The following is a 22,055-nucleotide window of genomic DNA, read 5'->3' on the forward strand; positions in this document are numbered from 1 at the left end:
CCTTTTTCTTAATTATTTTTCTGTTTACCAATATGTTCTATTTTCTTATATCACATTGTTTATATTTTTCATGTAATTGTATTTTTAATTTTTTATTCTATGTAATTGTTAGTCTACTACCTTTGCCTTTTTCTGCTTTTTCTACCACTTTTTATATATAAAAATTTGATTCATTTTCATTTCAGTTTGTATTCTTCATACAATTGGTTTCTGGGGTTTTTTTTGTTGTTGTTTTACCTGTTTTTCCCCCCTTTTCGTAATTAAACAACACGTTTCTTTGTTTTTCACCACCCCCCATAATTACTGTTTAAAGTAGGTTTTAAACATTTATTTATACTCTGTCTCTCTCTTTCTCTAAGACCTGTGGTTCCTTGCAGTTTAGTGAGCATATTTTTTATACAGTGTTTCCTGGTATCCTGATTCAGTTTTACCCTTCTGTAGTTATTTGTAGTATGTTGCTACTTCTAGCTTTCCTAAACAATCCTCAAAACATGGTGCCCACATTCCAGAAAGGATGATTCTCCTCTACATTTAACTGGGCTTTCAGTGTTGCAGTGAAAGAAATACAGTGATGAGCACATTTATTGAACACATTCAATTTTATCTTGTTAAAAACTATATTGCTGCATGTCAAAAATTAAATGTGTTGCTTCTTTTAATTAACAGCAGAGGTAGCACGGCTATTTGCCCCGTATGGGGGCTCAAACAACCCAAGGAGGCAATTTAGGTCTACTAGAAGGATGCCTTCTCCAAGCATAGTACATCACATAATGTACACACATAATTTTTGTTGTCTAAGTGACCAGACTTCTACCAAAATACCAAGTCAAAGCGAGCCTTGCTGCCTCTGGACTTGGAGAAAAGAGGATCTCCTTCACAGGTATGTAATATTATTAGACCACAAATAAGTAGCCCAGTTAACATAATGTAAAGTATGGAAGGAGAGAAATAATTTTGGTTTTGCAGAATAATGTCAGCAGTGTGAAAAGATCATAAATGTGAAATTACATGGTTAAGTAAAATGTGTGATATTTAATTCAAACTGGAACGTCAGTCTTCTTGCATTCTTCCATTTCTCTGCAACAATTCTCTCTCTGAAATATGTGATATCTTCGGCAGAATCCATTTCATCGGCAGTAGTAAGCATTTTTCTAATTAATTCTTGTGCTATCTCGTTTACTTCCACCTCACACACAGCCATGTTGAATTAGGTATAGCCAATCTACAGAAGTCGATTAACCAATCAATAACTAGATGGTGTGTTAGAGCCCACCCTCTCAACTTTGACGAGTGAAAGTGACAGTTTTATTTCAAGTCGTATTTCATGATGGTTTGGAGGAATGTTACGGACAAAATGAAATAAATAAATAAGCAACAAAAAACATATTTCGTGACACATTTATTTATTTATGCTCTCATTTCATGGCAAATTTATTTATTAAGGCTTCATTTCATGATGCATTTATTTATTTATGCTCACATTTCACAGAACTTTAATTTATTTGCGCATTTATTTATTTATTTAATTTTGACCGAAATAGTCCTCCATATATATATATATAATATGTGTGTAAATGTATATGTATATATATATATGACAGCAACACTCATAACAATGACAACACAATTACATTGACAATCATGTTACGTTATTTTTAAAATGTTTCCTTTACTTTTTCATAACCTCTTTAACACACTACTTCTCCGCTGCGAAGCGTGGGTATTTTGCTAGTTTATAAATAATTTCAAAAGCAAATTACATCAATTTTCTACATAGTCACCTTCGTTTGTGATGCAATTTTCCCAGTCACATGACACTCTCAGACACAACCAGTTTACTACTCCTCCTGCCTTCACCGTTTCCAACGAAAGTATAAAAGTGTGGAAACTTTTTGAATGTCCCTCATAGAATTGACCAACCTTCATTTTTGAAGTGCCCTATCATCTGACTGAATCAATGGGATGGCCAGGTGTCTTTGGAGAGCCATACTGTGTAATACAAGTGCTAAGACCAGCACTTCCATTTAGGGACACTTAGCATAATATGTACAAAATGAATGACCTAACCATCTGCTTGGACCACAGAAGTAGCCCTAAGAGAGTCATACATGGCCAAAAGTAATACTGACCACTTACATTCATAGACATCCACCAATAATATTGTAAATTGAATTACCTGGCCTTCATTTTGGAAGTGCCCTACCATCTGACTGAATCACAGGAGTCACCAGACAGCTTTAGAGAGCCATACTGTGTAATACAAGAGTCAAGACCAGCACTTCCACTATGGGACACTTAGCTTAATATGTGGAACATAAGTGACCTATCCTCATTTTATAAATACCCTGAGATTTGCTTGGATCACTGAAGTGGCCTCAGAGTCTCATACATGGCCAAAAGCAATACTGACCACTTTCATTCATAAACATCCACCAATCTTCATTATATAAGTGACTGAACCACAGGAGTGACCAGGTGGCCTCAAAGACATGTGCAGTGATTCTGTAATTACCAAGAGCAGAACTGATCAATTTTATTCCAAACATCCATCCTAATATATTATATACAATTGACCAACCTTCATTTTGGAAGTACCCTGCCATCTGACTGAATGAGTGACCAGGTGGCTTTGTGGAGCCATAATTTGGCAATATAGATGCCAAGACCAGAATTAACCAATTCCACTCAGGGATACTCAGCTTAATATATAGAAGATGAATGATCGAACCTCACTATACAAATGTCATGTCATCTGCCTGGACCACTGAAGTGGCCTCAGAGTCTCATACATGGCCAAAAGCAATACTTTTCATTTGTAGACATCCACCAATAATATTTTAAATAGAATTGACCAGCCTTCATTTTGATTGAATCATAGGAGTGAGCAGGTGGCTTTGGAGAGCCATATTGTGTTATACAAGTGCCAAGTCCAGCACTTCCACTTAGGGACACTTAGCTTAATATGTAGAAATATCAGGTATAAGAATATCCCACTTTATAAATGCTCTGTCATCTACTTGGACCACAGAAGTGACCAGGTGGCCTCAAAGGGCCATATTTTCGAAAATATTTTAAAAAGCTATTGGTGGCTTTTTATTGTTCTCATAATTCTGTTGTAATTTAGTTGTAATTTTTTTACAAAGACAATAAAAGCTTTCTATTCTATCTTGAGTGGAATTGACCAATTTTATGGAGAGAACAGGTGCCCACCATCTGGACAAAGACTGAAAAGGCATATCGTTGCCATTGTACCGTAAACATCTAATCGGTTTTGTGAATGCAAACCCTCACTGACCGATTCTGAGGTGAGAAGAGATACACGGACCAGTCATCCCGTGCCTCACACCAGTCGGGCTTATACACTTCCATCATCTTCTGAATTCGAAAACAAAGACTCTGTAAAGAAGGAACACCACATAAATAAATTAGAAAGTGTGTTTTTTATCACAACACACGCAACATCAGCCATTATAACGAAGTCAAGCCGGTGAACTCCCATTTAAATGAATAATGGGTTAATTATCAGTCCTGCTCCTCAGTTTCATTAGAATTCAGATCACTTTGACCAATTTGCATTTTTCTGCCATTACACAATGTTCTGAAACAATGGCTAGCTTTTCAAATGAATGCTCTCTCAAGTAGACAAGCACATACAGTACATAAAATGACAAATGGTCAAGATGATTGCCCTTACTGCAGTGCCTGAACAAAGCTTTTAGGACCAACTCACATAGTCAATCTCCTCCTCGTATTCCTCTCGCTCCTTGCGTGTGTTAAGCTGAGGGAAAACCTCTCCCAGCAGTTGAGTCGGTGGAGGTGTTTTCCCATTGCAGTCTTGGTGTGTGCTTGGACCGCTTAGGCCGGCCCCACCCGAGCAGCTCTTCTTGCGGGACATTGCGGTGGTGGGTGCCCCCATTCGGGGTACCTGCAGAAGTTCAGGTAGCTCAAGAGACAGGGCCCGCCGATCTCTGTGTGGGCAGGGGTTGGACACTCGACGGGGCACCACTGAAGCTTGGTGGGGACCGGGGTTATGATGGGAGTGACGATCACTGGTTGTTCCAGAAAGAAGCGACTCTTGTTCGGAGTGAACACGGGCGCGGATTGATCCCGACACTCGGCCAAGACTGTTCCAGCTGGACCTCCTAGTACTCCAAGTAGAAGACAACGTGGAAGGGTGGCACCCCCAGTGTTGATAGTGAGAACTGCGGCCACTGCACTGGAAGGAAAACACAGTTAATATGAAGAAATTTACTTAAGTTCATAAGAAGTCAAAATAATCAAAGCAACAGAATTCAGGTCGGAGTACTAATATGGCTATGTGCAGCTTGTAAGGAAGAACCACAGTTACATGACCAACGACCTAGACTCTGAAATTATATATAATGCTTGCTTTCAGTATATGAGCTTGAAAGGAGTGGTTCTCAAAGTGTGGTCTGTCAGCATGTTGCAAGTATTCCTTGGGCTGGCCTGGACATCTTCCTTAGAAGGACTTTCTTGTTGATAATTCCACATGAAAAGGCTCCAAGTCACTGACCACAGAGTTGCCGGTTTGACATTCTGGCAGATGATAGCATCTTTAACTTCTACACTCTTTTCCGCCATGCTCTGATCCTATATGGTTGTGATGATCTCTCTGATTCACAGTTTATTCAAACTCACGGTGTCTCTCTCCCATCCAATCTAACTCTTTTACGACATGGGACTCTTTTTTTTTTAAATCCACCTTGACATGCACCACAAGAACCAACCTTAGACATGGCGATCCCTAAATTCCATGTGAAAGCTCTCATTCTCATTCTCATGTATTCTTACGTATTAATCTCATGTATTAAGTCTGTGTGCCATAACATCTTCTTCAAGGATTTGTTATGAATCGTTGGATGAAATCTGGGACTTTGGAATGTAAACACACCAAGGATTGAATGTTAGCCTTGTAATCTAGAACTTCCTTCCAGATGGGTATTGTCAAGCACCTGGTAGGCAAGAGTTTCAAATGGGCACAATGTATGCCATCCAGCCCTGAGTGGAGACAGCAGGTGAGAGGCCAAGACATGTGAGTAAAATGAACAAAAGAAGCTGGCAAGGTAGTTCATAGAGGAGCTTAGTGGGGAGCAGGGTTATGATGGGAGTGATGATCACTGGTTGCTCCACAAAGAAGAGGCTCTTCTTCAAGCACCAGGTAAGCTAGAGATTCAAACAGGCATGATGTATGCCACAAGGCCCTGAGAGGAAACACCAGTGGTGAGGTCAAGATCAAAAATGAGCCGGCAAGGTAGCTTATAGAGTAGATTAGTGAGTACCAGGGTTATGATGGAAGTGACGATCACTGGTTGTTCCAGAAAGAAGAGACTCTTCGTCAAGTGCCTGGTAAGCTAGAGATTCAAACAGGCATGATGATTTATGCCACAAGGCCCTGAGTGGAGAGGCCAGACCAAAAAGAAGCTGGCAAGGTATCTTATAGAGTAGATTGGTGGGTATCAGGGTTATGATTGGAGTGACGATCACTGGTTTTTCTATAAAGATGAGACTCTTGCTCTGAGTGGGCACAGGCTCTTCCTGACACTCAGCCAAGACTGTTCCATCCAGAACTCCTAGTACTCCAAGAAGGGATGATGGAACATAAACCCAGCAAGGTTTGAATGTTATACTTGTAATGCATACTCTCCTTCCAAGTGGGCAGTGTCAAGCACCTGGTATGCTGGACATTCGAACTGGCACAATATATGCAACCCAGCCCTGATTGGAGACACCAGTTGAGAAGCCACAACCAAAAAGGAACTGGCAAAGTAGCTCATAGAGTAGCTTGGTGGATACCAGGGTCATGATGGGAGTGACTATCACTGGTTGCTCCAGAAAGAAGAGATTCTTGCTCTGAGTGGGCACGGGCACAGATACTTCCTGATACTTGGCCAAGACTGTTCCAGCCAGACCTCCTAGTACTCCATGAAAGGATGACGGAACATAAACTCAGCAAGGTTTGAATATTAGTCTTGTGATGCAGACTTTCCTTCTAAGTGGGCAGTGAGAAGCAGCTGGTAAGCTAGACATTCGAACTGGCACAATGTATGCCACCCAGCTCTGAGTGGAGATACCATTTGAGAAGCCAAGACCAAAAAAGAACCGGCAAAGTAGCTCATAGAGTAGCTTGGTGGATACCAGGATCATGATGGGAGTGACTATCACTGGTTGCTCCAGAAATAAGAGATTCTTTCTCTGAGTGGGCACGGGCACAGCTACTTCCTGACACTCAGCCAAGACTGTACCAGATGGACTCCTAGTAAGGGATGATGGAATGTAAACCCAGCAAGGTTTGAATGTTAGTCTTGCAATGAAGAATTTTCCTTCCAGGTGAGCAGTGTCAAGCACATGGTAGGCCAGAGGTGCAGACTGGTGTATGCCACCCAGCCCTGAGAAGAGAAGACCTGTGAGTAAGACTAACAAAAAGGAGCCGACAAGGTAGCTCAAAGAGTAGCAGTACAAGAATTAGCTTACAACACAGAAAGAGTCTGAGGAGCTGTGCAAGTTTGTGCTGAGTTTGTGTTGCCTTTCTTAGGGCATCCTCAAAAGCCATAGTGGTGGGAGTAGTACAAGCCCTTAACTGAAGGAGGGTCTTTCTAATAAACAGTCATGTTCAGGCCTACTAACTCACTATCTGAGTTTGTGTACCGACTCTTCTTCTTTGCATCCCAGGTTTTTAGTGTTAGTGTTGTTAGAGTGCCTGTAGAGAAGAAAAGGTTTGATGACTGTAACAAGGGATTTATGGGAATGAGTAGCTGTTAGCCATAGGTGATCATCCATATCTTTGACAGGGTGGTCCCTAGTCCAAAATACTTTGAGAGCCACTTCATTAAAGGATACTGATAAATTAATTTTGTGTTAACCAGTCAGTCAGTCATTTGTTAACCTGCATAGTCCTGAACAGGGTTGCGCTGGTCTGCTGAAGTCTATCCCAGCTACCATAGGTGTGAATCGCTGATTCTAAATTGGCAGTATATGTGTGTGAGTGGGCATTGTGATGGACTGGCAATAGACCCTGAATTGTGCCCAGTGGTAAATGAAAAGGCTCCAGCTGCCCACCTCCCATTCCGTTGTAGCTCTGTACTGGATAAAGTGGGCTTGAGAATGTAGAGTACGTGTGTGTCTCTGTCTGAATGTGTGTTTTGGCATAAAATAAATTGTTACATTTGATGCAGAAATATCACAGTGAGGCCTAATAAAATTAGGGACAGCTTGTTCATTGGCATCCAGAATAAATGAAACCCTAATGATTCTAAAGTAATAAAACAAACTCAAAACAACTTTATCATAAAACCATCAGCTAAAGACAAATGAACAGCAAGTCGCTGTGTCACAATATGCTCTTCATTTGAGCTCCAGACAGATCCCTCTTGGTTGTTTGTTACTATGAATAAAAGCCTTCAGATTACATTTCAAATGTGTTGATGAGCTACGCGAAGCTGAGCAGCCTGCAGCAACACTGGATATTCAGCGAGCAAACATGTTTTTGTTTTTTTGTTTTTAAATTTCAGGAATGTACTTGGCAATTTTGAGAATCATTTTAGTTAGCAGAATTGTTTTACTGATGAAGCACAAGTCAGGATTAGTTTCACGGTGCTGCTATAACTAAAAATCATTTATGACTCACGGCTTAAGACAATAAAACGAGTTCAGTAAATACAGGGATGGGAAATCGTGCAGAACAGGTTGGTTAATGGAATAAATATCTGTTTTCAGTGTGCCTATCTTTTAGTGACCCCTACATCTATCTTTTTATTATTTCTTATTTAATTATCTATTATATAGTGCCTTACTCTCTCTCTCTCTGTATATTTTATGCAGGTCATTATAAAGTCCTTTTCCAGTTTTAACTGATAATAACTACAGTAGTGTGCATAATATAATCAATCTGTAAAGAACATTGTGAAGCAGGATTCATTTACTCTATCTAAATTAAAACAAAACATTTGTAATAGATTATTAATTTGGAATTATTACACTGCTCATTACTCTGTATCTGTTTTCACATTTATGATTGACCCGTGACTCAGTCGTATCCTGAGGTTAGCGAAGTTAAAATTGCTGATTGTGGTCCAAAGAACATTTAGAAATCATTACAAGGAAGATGAGCCACACAACTAAAGCACATTCGTTCGATGAATGGCAGACTAGGACAACTAATGCGAATACGGGCACTGCTGAAAATTAGCTGCAAAATGCATTTGTGGAATTTCAGAAATGTAACTCAGTTTGTGTATGTGATGATGGTGGACATGTTAAAAATTAACAATCGTTGGAATGCAGACTTTTATTAAAGATTAATTTTATCATGTACAGAACTGAAGCTGTAATTATTAAAACTACATAAGGACTTATATATACACCCACATACACATACACACACACATATATATATATATATATATATATATATATATATATATATATATATATATGGTTGAAATAGTTTACTGTCAAATAATGCAAAGAGTACGCGACACGTGTTTCGCCCTAATTCTGGGCTCATCAGGCGTACACACTCACTGCACTCCCTCTCGGGAATCGAACATCGGGCGTCAGCGCTATTTGCATTATTTGACAGTAAACTATTTCAACCACTCTATGATCTGCTTCTCGCAACTGAAAGAGGGCACCGTGGCGGATGTTAGCCGATTTGCAGACCAACCACAAGCGTTACCTGGTAGGTAACCACCCATACAATCAGATTGTGACACAGACTACGAATGCCGTGAATGTAATTACCCCGATCTACATACTGTTAAATAAACGAACCACACGCCGTGGCGCAATGTTAGGGGCTTTGCCTCTAGTGCTGACGCCCGAGGTTCGATTCCCGAGAGGGAGTGCAGTGAGTGTGTATGCCTGATGAGCCCAGAATTAGGGTGAAACACGTGTCGCATACTCTTTGCATTATTTGACAATAAACTATTTCAACCATTCTATGATCTGCTTCTCACAACTGAAGGAGGGCACCGTGGCGGATGTTAGCCGACTTGCTGACCAACCACAAGCGTTACCTGGTTGGTAACCACCCATACAATCAGATTGTGATTCAGACTACGAATGCCGTGAATATATATACAGTGGTGTGAAAAACTATTTGCCCCCTTCCTGATTTCTTATTCTTTTGCATGTTTGTCACACAAAATGTTTCTGATCATCAAACACATTTAACCATTAGTCAAATATAACACAAGTAAACACAAAATGCAGTTTGTAAATGGTGGTTTTTATTATTTAGGGAGAAAAAAAAATCCAAACCTACATGGCCCTGTGTGAAAAAGTAATTGCCCCCTGAACCTAATAACTGGTTGGGCCACCCTTAGCAGCAATAACTGCAATCAAGCGTTTGCGATAACTTGCAATGAGTCTTTTACAGCGCTCTGGAGGAATTTTGGCCCACTCATCTTTGCAAAATTGTTGTAATTCAGCTTTATTTGAGGGTTTTCTAGCATGAACCGCCTTTTTAAGGTCATGCCATAGCATCTCAATTGGACTCAGGTCAGGCCTTTGACTAGGCCACTCCAAAGTCTTCATTTTTTTTTCTTCAGCCATTCAGAGGTGGATTTGCTGGTGTGTTTTGGGTCATTGTCCTGTTGCAGCACCCAAGATCGCTTCAGCTTGAGTTGACGAACAGATGGCCGGACATTCTCCTTCAGGATTTTTTGGTAGACAGTAGAATTCATGGTTCCATCTATCACAGCAAGCCTTCCAGGTCCTGAAGCAGCAAAACAACCCCAGACCATCACACTACCACCACCATATTTTACTGTTGGTATGATGTTCTTTTTCTGAAATGCTGTGTTCCTTTTACGCCAGATGTAACGGGACATTTGCCTTCCAAAAAGTTCAACTTTTGACTCATCAGTCCACAAGGTATTTTCCCAAAAGTCTTGGCAATCATTGAGATGTTTCTTAGCAAAATTGAGACGAGCCCTAATGTTCTTTTTGCTTAACAGTGGTTTGCGTCTTGGAAATCTGCCATGTAGGCCGTTTTTGCCCAGTCTCTTTCTTATGGTGGAGTCGTGAACACTGACCTTAAATGAGGCAAGTGAGGCCTGCAGTTCTTTAGACATTGTCCTGGGGTCTTTTCTGACCTCTCGGATGAGTTGTCTCTGCGCTCTTGGGGTAATTTTGGTCGGCCGGCCACTCCTGGGAAGGTTCACCACTGTTCCATGTTTTTGCCATTTGTGGATAATGGCTCTCACTGTGGTTCGCTGGAGTCCCAAAGCTTTAGAAATGGCTTTATAACCTTTACCAGACTGATAGATCTCAATTACTTCTGTTCTCATTTGTTCCTGAATTTCTTTGGATCTTGGCATGATGTCTAGCTTTGGAGGTGCTTTTGGTCTACTTCTCTGTGTCAGGCAGCTCCTATTTAAGTGATTTCTTGATTGAAACAGGTGTGGCAGTAATCAGGCCTGGGGGTGGCTACGGAAATTGAACTCAGGTGTGATACACCACAGTTAGGTTATTTTTTAACAAGGGGGCAATTACTTTTTCACACAGGGCCATGTAGGTTTGGATTTTTTTTCTCCCTAAATAATAAACACCATCATTTAAAAACTGCATTTTGTGTTTACTTGTGTTATATTTGACTAATGGTTAAATGTGTTTGATGATCAGAAACATTTTGTGTGACAAACATGCAAAAGAATAAGAAATCAGGAAGGGGGCAAATAGTTTTTCACACCACTGTATATATATATATATATATATACATTGTAATGGGCGGCCAGGATATGGCCGGGACAACCGAGGACAGCCCTCCTGTGCAGGACTGCCGTCTCACCCGGAAGTGCAGCCAGAAGCTAATCAGGGAACAGCTGGAGCACTTCCGGGCCCTCTATAAAAGGAGACAGTTGCCACAACTCAGGGGTGGAGTCGGGTGGCAGTGGACTGAGCTAGGAGGAGAGCACAAGAGTGGAGCTTGTTGGAGCAAAGGAAGAAAGGACTGAGTACTGAGGGTATTGTCAGCACTGTGGGTTATTTTGCGCTGTGCCAGTACGTCGAATAAAGGTGTGTTGTGTGACAGCAGCATGGTGTCTGTCTGTGGTCCAGGCTATCTGTTACAATATATACAGTATATATAGTATATATACATACATACAGTACATACTCTATATGGTCAATGAGCAAATTATTGGGAGCACTATACTAATGCTGTGTAGGGCCTCCTTTTACTCTCAGAAAAGCCTCAGTTCTTCATGACATGGATGTTAATTTATTATTCACATATGACCTCAAAGCTCCATTTTCAGCAGCCATTTCTTCCATGCCCTAATTAATGATCAACTCCCTTAGCTTTTCCTTAACTAGTCCTATTTCAGTACTAATTGGTTATTAGAGAAACCTTTGCAATTGCATTAGCACTGATGAAGCCTGTTCTTCTGTCCATGTGGGTTGCAAGGTACTGGGATTCCTAAACTTCAGATCTGGGGTCAAACATGGCCACCGTGAAATAGCTTTCTCGAGAAACATCTCAGTCTATTGTTTTATGTTATTTCATTTTTTTGTTTTTGCACAGAATTAAGTTTATTCCATGTGACAGATGGCCAAGAAACTGAGTTTCATATCAAAGTGCCTGTTACTATGCTCAGATATGGGGGCAAACTAGACGGTCAAGATGCACAACTGCATAGGAGGAGAAGGACATCAGAGTGTGTAGTGTGAGAAACAAATGCCTTAAAAGTGCTCCTTTTATTAAATACACACCAAAAACCAGTGTCATCTGCAACACAGAAAAAATCACTCCAGGATGCTGACCACAATCCCCTATTTTTCCAGTCATCTTCTATCCAGCATCTGTGCTCTTTTGCCCATTTTAACCTTTTCTTTTTGTTTGTCAGTTTCAGATGTGGCTTTGATCTGAAACTTTGCCTCTTAGGTTGGCATCCTCGAGTCATCTTTTCACTGCTGCAGATGGTTTCCTGCTGCACTGTGCATCTAACTGGGGGGGGATATCACCACGTAGGGCTACAAGACAGATGAAAGTCACATCTCCTCTTGACGGGAGTGTGTCAGCAGGTCCAAGTACTCTTGAGACATCCTAGAAACAGACCCAAATGGGAGATCTAACTGGCTGGATGTCTCTGCTGCTTTAGAAGGAGCTGCCTAAAAGCTTTTAGTTTCATTTTCATAAAAAAAATAAATTGTCGTGCCCTGATCACAGGTTCATTGATTAAATTACATACCGGGTGCTACAAAATCACCTCCATGTTATCTGTTTTATTCCCAAGCCTTAGCATTAACTTTTCTAATATCACGCCCAGTCAAATTTCTAAGCAGAAAACACTTAACGGACGCTCTTTTATGAAGCGACACTGCCATTTATCTATATTCAAGTGACATCATACAATAACAAACCTAAAATTATATTTTAAAATCACTCTGGACTGCTTTTGAATTCTAGTGTTCATGAATACTGTGTAGGTTGGGGATTACTAAAAAAATGATTCACTTACCCTCAGTGTAGCAGATAATATGTAAAACAAAGGTTTAAGATTTATTACATGAAAAATACAGTAAACCAGGGATAATAAATGTGCACATGTGCTTCAGGTTTTCAGCGGCAGTATCACCCACCGTACTAGGAAAAGGCCTGGCAATGTCCCCAGATGAAGATTTTTGATCGCTTACCACCGAACGCTGCTCAAGGTTTGCTTTCCCAAGAGAAATTATGCTGCTTTTCCGTGAATCCAGAGGAAAGTGGATGTGGTCCGACTGTAGAGACCCCTTAGCTGAGGTCATGATGCCTGGCTGGCAGGGGTCTAGGTGGCCATTGGGGGTTAAGGTGCATATCTTTGGATCTGGAAAGAGGAAAAAAAAAGTAAAATGTGGTAAGCACATCTCCATATACATAGAAAATCCAGTGTCTGTCTGTATGTCTGTCTGTATGTCTGTCCGCTTTTCACGAGAGAACTACATTCCGGTTGATTTTGCGACTTCTCTCATTGCACTATGTATCATAGTTCGCTTGTCATACCGATTTATTTGCATGAATCCGAGAGACAAGCAGCGGGCCAAGGGGCGTATCTTATATCCGCTTAGCTAGCGAATGAGAGAACTACTTAATGGACTTAGATTGTGTTTTTTTTCTAGAATTTGCTTGAACATTCCGGTTGATTTTATGACTTCTGTCATTGCACTAAGAATCATAGTTCGCTTGCAGGATCGATATATTCACGCTAATCCGAGACAGAGGCTGTGGGCCGAGGGGAGGGGGAAGCAAGACGTCAGGCGTGGGGAGCCGGGCAGGGCCCTCCTTGCTGTCCTGTTTCACTATTACGCGGGTGGAGCAAAATAACAGCAAAATAATAACGGGATACGGGAGAATGGTGGGAGCCAAATGTTTATTTACAGTATTCAAGTTAGGAATGAAGAAGTACCACTATGGATGCAATAAGGGGGTTGAAGATTCAAATGCTGCTCTATATGGAGGCAGCAAAATTAGACCCAAAATATCTCTTAAGGATTGCACAAAGAAGATGGAGGGGGGAATACTCAATTGGTGATTTCGCTTCCTGAACACTTTTGGATTTTGGCCTGCAGTTTTCTTATCAGGCACATATATGTGTGGAGGATGCTATCACCTCCATGATCCACACAGCCTACTCCCACTTGGACAAAGCCGGCACCACAGTCAGGATGATGTTTTTTGATTTTTCCAGTGTTTTTAACACCATTCTGCCTCATCAACTAGAAAAAAAAAACAAAGGTTTTGGGTCTTGATGTCCCCACAATCTTCTGGCCCATGGACTACCTGACCAACAGACAGCAGTTTGTGAGGCTGAGGAGCTGCATGTCAGAAATGGTGGTGTGTAATACTGGGACACCTCAGGGGACTTTCCTGTCTCCCTTCCTGTTCACATTCTACACTTCCAGCAAAGATGAGAAATTTTCAGATGACTCCTCCATCATAAGAGAGAGTTTGGGAGCATGAGCCAATCACCAACCACGTGACACGGCGAACCACCCGGATTGAGATCCGAGTGCAGCCATGTCATGGGTGACACCTCAGCACCACACTGAACAGTGTGAGTTTCTCCATCATAAGATGCATTAATAATGGAGATGAGTCAGAATACAGGAAAGTCGTGGAGGAGTTCCTCTTATGGTGCAGGGACAACAACCTGCAACTCAATATCAGCGAGACAAAAGAGCGGGTGGTGGACTTCCAATGTGCCAAGAAGACTCTGAGACCTGTCACCATTAATGTTGAGGACGTGAAAGTAGTTCAGAGCTACAAGTACCTGGAGGGTGGGGTCCATATAAAAAGCAGACTGGACTGGTCTGACAACACAGTGATGCAGGACAAAAAAGGCTAGAGCAGACTGGACTTGTTAAGGAGACTCAGGTGTTCACCAAGCTGCTGGAAACGTTCTACCAGTCCATAGTAGCCATTGTGGTGGAGCACCTTCAACTCAAAAAGATGCACAATGCCTGAATAAACTTATCAGGGAAGCCTGCTCCTTCACAGGGTGAACCCTGGACACACTGGAAGCTGTTGTGGAAAAGATGATGATGGCAGAATTGGAAGCCATCATGGAAAATCTCCTCCATCCCTTCCAGGAGGCGCTGTCTTGGAGCACTTTTGAGCCACAGGCTTATTCCACCGTGGTGTGCTAAGAAGTGTCTCTGGGGGTGTTTTCTGTCCATTGCTATCAGGCAATTCAATGCTTCCTGCTGACATACTCTTTAATTTTTAAATTTCTGCACAATATGCATTTATTGTATTTTTTTTTAATATCGATTGATTGATTGGCTGTATCATCTGTCCAGTGAGTCTGTATCTTTGCTTTTTTATGTTTTACTGTTTCTGCTGCCAAATGCATCTGAATTTACCCTTGGGATTAATAAAGTTTATCTAATCTAAATACGCATCATCACACAGTTAAACGAAAATTACGTGATTAATCTACTGTCATAAAACTGAAGCACAACACTGTGTGCCATCTGCAGAGCTCGTCTTCTGTTGTAGACTCGGATATTTGAAAGTGCCATTCAACACATAAGCTTAGTAGTGCATAATTTTCTTTTTTTATTATTAAAATCAAATAACATTCCATACAACAAGTCAAGTTTAACAGAACTAGATTCGAAACAAATCAACCTCCACCCATGAGAAAGAGAGCTGTGTACAGTAATCCCTCCTCCATCGCGGGGGTTGTGTTCCAGAGCCACCTGCAAAATAAGAAAATCCGCGAAGTAGAAACCATATGTTTATATGGTTATTTTTATATTGTCATGCTTGGGTGACAGATTTGCGCAGAAACACAGGAGGTTGTAGAGAGACAGGAACGTTATTCAAACACTGCAAACAAACATTTGTCTCTTTTTCAAAAGTTTAAACTGTGCTCCATGACAAGACAGAGATGACAGTTCCGTCTCACAATTAAAAGAATGCAAACATATCTTCCTCTTCAAAGGAGCAAACAAATCAATAGGGCTGTTTGCTTTTAAGTATGCGAAGCACCGCGGCACAAAGCTGTTGAAGGCGGCAGCTCACACCCCCTCCGTCAGGAGCAGAGAGAGAGAGAGAAAAACAGTGAAAAATCAATACGTGCCCTTTGAGCTTTTAAGTATGCGAAGCACCGTGCAGCATGTCGCTTCACTAAGCAGCTGCACAAAAGATAGCAACGTGAAGATAATCTTTCAGCATTTTTAGACGAGCGTCCGTATCGTCTAGGTGTGTGAACAGCCCCCCTGCTCAATCCCCCTACGTCAGGATTAGAGAAAGTCAGCGCAAGATACAGAGAAAAGTAAGCTGGGTAGCTTCTCAGCCATCTGCCAATAGCGTCCCTTGTATGAAATCAACTGGGCAAACCAACTGAGGAAGCATGTACCAGAAATTAAAAGACCCATTGTCCTCAGAAACCCGCGAAGCAGCGAAAAATCTGCGATATATATTTAAATATGCTTACATATAAAATCCGCGATGGAGTGAAGCCGCGAAAGGCGAAGCGCGATATAGCGAGGGATTACTGTAGTCTGTTGGCCTAGTAGTGCATAATTTTCAAGTAGACCTTCGGTTAATAATTATGGAAAATGACGTTGGTGCGCAGTTACCCGACACAATATTCTTTCAGCACAATGAAAGAAGTTCACAACACACCCATGGGATATCTATTGATATGTTTAGTTGTCTTGAAAGTGTGAAACACAACCAAAAGTAACTGGAAATTGAAACAAAGTAACAAAACATCCATTGAATCGGAGAAAGAAAACGGACAACGAGTGTGAAAACGCTTTAAGATTAGTCTGAGAGGGGCTAATGTTGGCCAGATTAATAATTTGTTCCTGCCATTGCACATTATGCTGACAGATAGTGATAACGTTTAAGACCAAACAACAGTCACAATCCTCAAAACAACTGTAAAGCTCATCAGTTCTATTGTCTCTTACCTGATTGATAGAGGGGATCTTTTGATTTCTCACTTTCGTCATTTGACGAGGATCTGTCATCGTCTGAGTAGGAGCGATTGGCGTCTCCCTGAAAAAGAGTTAAAAGAAATCAGTTTAGGTAATGTGATTAGGGCCAAAAAAGATGAAGAAAGTATTAAATTAGACAGAATTAAAGAAAATGATAGGAGGAAGCAAAATGAAAATACACATCTGGGGGCAACCAGCTAAAAAGTGCGTAGTGAACACGGGGCTTCTTCTTAAAACACATGACCCCAATTCCTCCAGTCTGTGCATTTTAAACCACCGCCAGGGTTTCAGGGAGAAAGGAAAAGATATGAAACCAATGACTTGATGCTGAGAGAAAATAAAAAGCTAAAATTGCTGTTATCAGTTCAGGACCTCATTTTCAAATGGTAACTGAAGCTTAATAATTAATTTGCGTGCTGTAATGACAGCTGCAACAGTGAAGACAGGCAGACACACACGTACACCACCATAGCTACTGTGGACTCCACGCATTTGAGAAGGACCTCTGTCTGCTCTGACATTGCAACACTACATGACATAACAACAGCAAACAGATAAGCATTGTGGTTTACGGATATACAACGTGTTAAAACGCTATTTCTATTTCATCATGGAATGTTTGCATTTGCAATTAGAATAGATAGAATAGAAAGCCTTTATTGTTATTGTAAAATAATTTACAACAAAATTACAAGCACCACACGAACTGAGTACAAAAGCAAAACAGCACTACTTTTGTGAAAAACAAACCAATGCTACAACATATAATACAAACAAGAACAACAAAAAATGATTTTATATATTCATATATACATCTCTCTCTCTTTTTATATATATACAGTTTGGCACCTGGCTGGGGTTCCTACATGGCCGGGACACCCGGGGAGACAGGAGGAGGGCTCATGCCTCCTCCCGACCACGAGGGGGCGACCTCCCTGGTTGTATTGGGGGCCACGGACACAGGGCTAAGAAGCTCAACCCTGTAGGGGCCCGTGATCACCGCCAGGGGGCGTCCCTGTGCCAGATGGACCCTGGACCCCAGCACTTCCGCCACACCAGGAAGTGCTGGCGGGAAGAAGAGAGGGAACACCCAGAGTGCTTCCGGGGAGACAGCCGGCACTTCCGCCACACTGGGGCGTGTCGGGTGGAAGATTGCCGGTACACACCTGGAGCACATCCGGGTATGGATAAGAGGAGCCGCCTCCCTCCAATCACCAAGCTGGAGTCGGGTGGAAGAGGACAAGGTCTGAGAGAAGAGAGAAGGAGGCGGTCTGAAGGCATACCGTGGCTTTGGCCTGGACTGGACTGTTGGGGTGATTGGTGCTGTGGCACTGGGTTTGTGCACTTATAGACATTGTCCATCCATCCATTTTCCAACCTGCTGAATCCGAACACAGGGTCACGGGGGTCTGCTGGAGCCAATCCCAGCCAACACAGGGCACAAGGCAGGAAACAATCCTGGGCAGGGTGCCAACCCACCGCAGGACACACACAAACACACCCACTCACCAAGCACACACTAGGGCCAATTTAGAATTGCCAATCCACCTAACCTGCATGTCTTTGGACTGTGGGAGGAAACCGGAGCGCCCGGAGGAAACCCACGCAGACACAGGGAGAACATGCAAACTCCACGCAGGAAGGACCCGGGTCCCCAGATCTCCCAACTGCGAGGCAGCAGCGCTACCCACTGCGCCACCGTGCCGCCCTATAGACATTGTAAATAGTGTAAATAAACGTGTGTTGGGACTTAAAATGGTGTCCGTCTATCTGTGTCCAGGCTGCTTCTCACAACAGGTAGTCCCCAAGTTACGGACATCCGACCTACAACATATGAACGGGGCCACAGCTGCGACGCATGTGCCTCAGTAACTGCCGCTCCGTCATCTTCGGCCTGGGGACGCTACAAGCGGTGGCTGGATGGAGGCTGGAGGAGGGCGATTTCGCTGCTCGCGCATTGTGGTGTCCCTCAGGCGGCTTCCGGTGACCCGTGGTCCATAGTCACTGGGGACACAGCTATCACTCGTGTGCAGGATGGAGGCTTGATGGGGCGGTTCGCTGCCCGCTCACCACTGCGCTGCAGCTACTGCTCCAGACTGGACACAGGCTGGATGGAGCGGAGGGGGGCGTTTCACTGCCCGCCCACCACACACGGCTGCCCCGTTCGTTCTTGGGGGGGCAGCTGGTAATGCTTGCTGCAAGCGGTGACCCGGTTGTGGCTGAACAGAGGCCATTGAGGGTGAATGGGGTGGCGGGGGGTAGCATTGTAGTGTGCCTCTGGTGGTTGCCTGTTGAATGAAGGCGGTGGTGGGTTATTCTTACTTTGGCTACACCCTGTTTGTTCTTGATGGGCAGACGCTGCAGGCAGCATACTGTATGCAAGTGGAGGTGGCTGTGTGGTGGGCGAATGGTGAATCGCCCCCTCACCGCCCCCATTCATTCTCAATAGCAAGTCTGCTTGTACTGTTACGTACATAGCAGGAAGTTGTCTCTCGTTCAGTATGCCAGACGTGCTGACGACTGGTGCCTAATCTGCTGTGATAGCGTGTACAGTGCTGTGCAAAAGAGCTCATCTTAATCTTTTGTCTTCACCCTTCAACAATGTCTCTGAAACACAAATCTGATGCAAGTGCTGGTGATACAGTAAAGAAGAGAAAAACCATCACCACTGAAAATAAAGTAGAAATAATAAAAAGGTCAGAGAGAGGTGAAACTCCATCAATCATTGGCAGAGCACTTGGGTACAGTCGGTCAACAATAGCATTTATTAAAATAATGGACCTGTTCTGACTTACATACAAATTCAACTTAAGTACAAACCTACAGTCCCTATCTCGTACGTAACCTGGGGACTGCCTGTATATATATTGTGGCAGACAGCTGGGGTGCCCTGATTATGGAAGGACCGGGGGAGAGAGTATTTCCAGGACAGTTTCTCCCCCAGACCAATAGAGGACAGCCCCCTTGACTTCCAGCATTAAAGCTCATCCCTGTTGGGGCCCGTGACCTCCGTCATGGGGCGCATGGATATTTTCAGGGCCCTATTCGGCAGCACTGCCGCCTCACCTGGAAATGTAGCCAGAGGAAGCTTGTTGGGCACCTGGAGCTCTTCTGGGTGTCCTATAAAAAGGGGCCAGCCGCCAGCAGCCTGAGTAGAGAGGAGAAGGACAAAGCCTGTCTGGAGGACTGAAGACGATGACAAAGTGACTGTGCTGGTGATTTGTTCACTGTGTAAATAAACCGGGTGATGTGTGAACTAAAACCTGTGTCCTACCTGTTTGTGTCGGGGTTAGGGTGGCTGTATGTGCCCTGGGCTTCACAATATATTTTATATATATAGAGGAGTGTTCAAATATAAACAGGAATTTATGAATACAATGAAACGACTTACACACTATTTTTCTATATACTGTACTCTCCTGCCAATGGAATACACTTGTTCCAGTGCTCAGGAAGCTTTTTAATCCCAAAGAGTAGAAGTCTTTTGCTTAAATGTTGACCCATTCTTGCACAACATCAATAACCTCCTCATTCAGCTTGAATTTCTTCCCTCCTAAAAATTCCTTAAGTGGACCGAATACATGATAAAGGTCCTCTCTGAATGACTTGCACCAATCACACACTCTAGACTCAGAGAGAGAGACACTGATCCCCAAACTGTTTTTTAAGTCTCCAATAATTCTGAGATGGAATGATTCCTTCATTTGTCAAAAATTGATTTAATAATGTGCTGTGCAACACTACTGTGTACCTCCTGCTCCAACATGTTGATTACAACTGACAGGAAGGGGAGAAAGAGCAGCTAGCAGTACTAACGACAAGTTCATATAGACGTGTGTTTGTCCAATGAGTCAGGTCTACCTTTCACTATTTATAAGAACAGAGCATGAGAATTCCTGTTTATAACTCAACACCCCTCATATAGATATTGTATATATATATATAGTGATGGCCAGCCATGGCCATTACCCAGCCAGGACAACAGATGGATGAAATGACTGGAGGAGAGAACATCACCAGGGCACTCCCTCCCCAGGATGCTTGAGGGCAGCCCTCCTGGGCGGCTGTGGCACTATGGATTCCTGCAGGACACGCTGGGAGTTGGAGTTTTGCACAGCCCTGTTGAGTTCTGTGGGGGCCACCAGAGAAAGTTGCAGAGCCCTACATTTGACTTTCACCACACCTGGGAGTGATTCCAGGTCTTATTAATGAGCCACCTGGAACACACCCAGGACCAGCTTAAAAGGAGCCGCCTCACTTCATTCAGGGAGCCAGAGTCGGGTGGAGGAGGACAAAGCTTTCCAGTGGTGGATTGGAGGAGGAAAGACAAAGGGGGAAGAAACAAAGAAGACAGGACTGTACATTTGGTGCTTGGTGTACTGTACTGTTGAGGGGAGTGAGGGAGACGCGCTTCCCGTGTGGAAACAAATGTGTGCTGGGCTGAACTTGTTTCTCTGTCTGTCGGAATTGGGGCAGCTGGAGTGCCACTGGTTTCCACAATATATATATATATATATATATATATATATATATATATATATATACAGTGGAACCTCGAGATACGATCACCTCTGTATACGAGAAATTCAAAATACGAGGAAAGTATGAGTGAAAAATTCAGATCTAAATACGAGCATTGGCTCGCGTAACGAGCCACGAGCCAGGCTGTGGGTATAGCTTGTGGCTTAGCAAGGGGGCGTGGTAGCAGTTGCGAGCCGCGATCTGCGGTGTCTGCGTTTCTCACTTAAGTGCACAGGTGGGAAACTGCCCACATCCATGATTGTTCCTGTGGCTGATGGGCTGCAGCTGCCATGTCCTCCCCGCATATATAGAGAAGCGCGAGCCGGTTAAGGGGGAGAAGAAGTAAAAGAAAAGAGAGAAAGAGAGAGAGAGAGAGAGAGAGAGCGAGCGAGCGAGCGAGCGGGCGGGCGGGCGAGTGAGTGAGTGAGTGCAGGCTCGCGTGTAGCTGAACAGTGAGCTGAACAGGCGAGCCAAACAGCTGAAGCAGGACGGTGTAGAGAAGGTCAGCTGCATTAAGAGTGTCTCGCCTGTTGCAGAGCCTGCAGGTGAGACGCTAACAGAGAAGAAGCACCGGGGATTGTCATCTGTTTTTTAAAGACGGCATCCTTTTGACGTTTTAACCTCGTGTTAAATGATTGTTATTCTTGTGTATTTTAAACCTCCACTTCACAACTGTTTTAAGGATTATTTATTTAAAGATTTATTGAATGCTCTACTGCACTTTGGACACCTGTTTTGATTCTTTTAATAATCAGTTATATTTTTTACCAGTGTTATTTATTAAAGGTAGACTACAGTATATATAATTTATCAGTGTTATTTGTTAGGAAAATTGATTTTTATGTTAATATATTTGGGGTGCAGAACGGATTAACTGGATTTCCATTATTTTCAATGGGGAAGTTTGTTCTAGATACGAGAAATTCGCTATACAAGCTCAGTGCTGGAACGAATTAAACTCGTATCTAGAGGTTCCACTGTATATATATATATATATAGTATATATAACATTAATATTATATGTAAAATATACTTAAAAAGAAATGAGATAAAATAACAGTAAAACCAGTAGTGCAATAAATAAT

General features: G+C 42.7%; 1 protein-coding gene across 2 annotated transcripts in view; it reads right to left on the minus strand.

The window, feature by feature from the left end:
* Positions 1-22,055, minus strand: part of cacna1ia (calcium voltage-gated channel subunit alpha1 Ia) — an 856,996-nt gene that overhangs the window by 160,715 nt on the left and 674,226 nt on the right. For both annotated transcript variants that reach the window (XM_051935123.1, XM_051935122.1), the window contains exons 15-18: positions 16,423-16,510; positions 12,658-12,827; positions 3,731-4,216; positions 3,296-3,396 (exon numbers count right to left, since the gene is read on the minus strand). In XM_051935123.1, the coding sequence (XP_051791083.1) occupies positions 3,296-3,396; positions 3,731-4,216; positions 12,658-12,827; positions 16,423-16,510 (845 nt within the window). The remainder of the gene's footprint in view (positions 1-3,295; positions 3,397-3,730; positions 4,217-12,657; positions 12,828-16,422; positions 16,511-22,055) is intronic.

The sequence above is a fragment of the Erpetoichthys calabaricus genome, chromosome 12 (assembly GCF_900747795.2).
Source record: "Erpetoichthys calabaricus chromosome 12, fErpCal1.3, whole genome shotgun sequence".
Taxonomy (NCBI): domain Eukaryota; kingdom Metazoa; phylum Chordata; class Cladistia; order Polypteriformes; family Polypteridae; genus Erpetoichthys; species Erpetoichthys calabaricus.